Source organism: Etheostoma cragini, chromosome 7 (genome assembly GCF_013103735.1).
Source record: "Etheostoma cragini isolate CJK2018 chromosome 7, CSU_Ecrag_1.0, whole genome shotgun sequence".
NCBI classification, from domain to species: Eukaryota; Metazoa; Chordata; class Actinopteri; order Perciformes; family Percidae; genus Etheostoma; species Etheostoma cragini.
Window position 1 is genome coordinate 26,993,365 of NC_048413.1, and position 1,888 is coordinate 26,995,252.

General features: G+C 41.8%; 1 protein-coding gene across 1 annotated transcript in view; it reads left to right on the forward strand.

The window, feature by feature from the left end:
- Positions 1 to 1,888, forward strand: part of LOC117948272 (DENN domain-containing protein 2D-like) — a 30,585-nt gene that overhangs the window by 26,715 nt on the left and 1,982 nt on the right. Inside the window, exons 11-15 of the mRNA XM_034877848.1 lie at positions 138 to 221; positions 441 to 645; positions 759 to 809; positions 1,339 to 1,420; positions 1,814 to 1,882. Of these exons, the coding sequence (XP_034733739.1) occupies positions 138 to 221; positions 441 to 645; positions 759 to 809; positions 1,339 to 1,420; positions 1,814 to 1,882 (491 nt within the window). The remainder of the gene's footprint in view (positions 1 to 137; positions 222 to 440; positions 646 to 758; positions 810 to 1,338; positions 1,421 to 1,813; positions 1,883 to 1,888) is intronic.

Consider the following 1,888-nt stretch of genomic DNA (forward strand, 5'->3'; position numbering starts at 1 on the left):
GCACCTGAACACACCTCCCTGTAAGACCAGCACGCCCAGAATGCACCTGAACACACCTCCCTGTAAGACCAGCATGCAAATCAATCAAATATTGATTGCTTAATCATGACACTTTTGATCATTCAGACATGTATTAGTTTCAGCCCTAAATTAACCATTTTTATTTGTTTGTTTTTTAAGCAACAACTTCCTCTGGTTCCAGCTTCTTCAGTGTTAGACCGGCTTCATTAAATAATTCAAAATTAAATCATAAAAAATAATAAAGTGGATTGTTCTGCAGCGGAGAAGCCCACAAAAACATCAAAAAGCGCAGTCAAAAATGGAAAGAAACATTGGAAAAAGTGGAGAAAAAAAAAAACGTTTCGGTTTTTATAAAGACAACCGAAACGTTGAAAACACAAAAGCACAAGCAGGTCGACTAAAGGACCAGAACACATCAGCCCTCTCTCTTTTCTCTCTCTTCCTCTCCCCAGCACACTCTCCCAGGTCATCCATGCGGTAGCAGCCCTGCTGTACCCCTTCACCTGGCAGCACACCTTGATCTCCATCGTTCCGGAGATCCTGATCGACGTCGTCATGGCACCCACGCCCTACCTGCTGGGGGTCCAGAAGCGCCTGCTGGACCAGGTCACCGACCAGAGCGATGTGAGTCGTCAGGGCGACCCAAACTTGACTCCATTTGTACAAGGGGTTGGTTTTGGGTGTGTGTGTGTTTGCTGGACTCCTTAATCTGCTTTTTCCTCCTTTCTGTAACACAGCTGCTGTTGGTCGACTTGTCCGAGGATAAAAAGGAGACGTTTATTGTTTCAGTAAGTGTCATTTAGTCCAACTTTAGATAGATAGATAGATAGGAAATTACTCCTTTAAATTGACCTGTTTTCCTATATCAGTGTTCTTTTTAATTCCCCAAAATAACATGATTGATTCCACCCAACGCTCTTTGCCAAGTACAAATCTCTGCTTTCATTAATTTTGGGGCGTCTTCTTCAATTTTATAGCATTTGAAAACAAGTGAAGTGTTTTTGAAATAGTATTGAGTAAAAGTTGACATATTCCAATCTGTGATTATCATCAACATCCATTCCTTTAATTTTAGTCTCAATAATTCCTAATTTCTGCTTTTATAACTCAAACATTAGGTGTAATTTCCTATAAATGAGGTTTATTGACCATAAATTCCAAAAATAACTGTGAAACTAAAGTTGATAAGTTAGCGTTACAGTACGTAGAGTTGAAAACGTCAAACATGGAGAGAAAAAAGCGTCAAAAATGTGGAAAAAAGGGACAAGAACATTGAGGGTTAAACATTTGTCTTAAACAGTAATCTTCCTTTTCCAGATTGGTGACGAAAGCTCTATTCTGCCCCCGAAGCTCCAAACCGAAATACTAGAGGAGCTGAGTAACAGACAAAAGGTGTTAAGTGAGTAAGCTGCAACCAATCAGATCACAGACAGGGGTGTGTGTGTGTGTGTGTGTGTGTGTGTGTGTGTGTGTGTGAACTGTGAATACAGTATACTTATGGGGACCTGACAGCTTTGTGGGGACAAAATGCTGGTCCCCACAACGTTAAAGGGCTTTTTGAGGAATAAGACTTGGTTTTAGGAGAAGGGTTAGAGTTAGGTTATGGTTAGGGTTAGGGTGAGGGTTGAGGGTAGGCATTTAGGTTTGATGGTTATGGTTAGGGTTAGGGAATGCATTATTTAAATGACTGGTCCCCACAAAGATAGCCAGACACGACTGTGTGTGTGTGTGTGTGTGTGTGAGTGAGGAGCAGAAATAGAGTTGTATCATCACAGATGGTCCTTTGTTTCAGCGGTGGAGGAGATGAACCGGGTGGTGTCGGAGGCCTTCCTTCACTTCTTTGTGAAGACGGTCGGCCATTACTCGG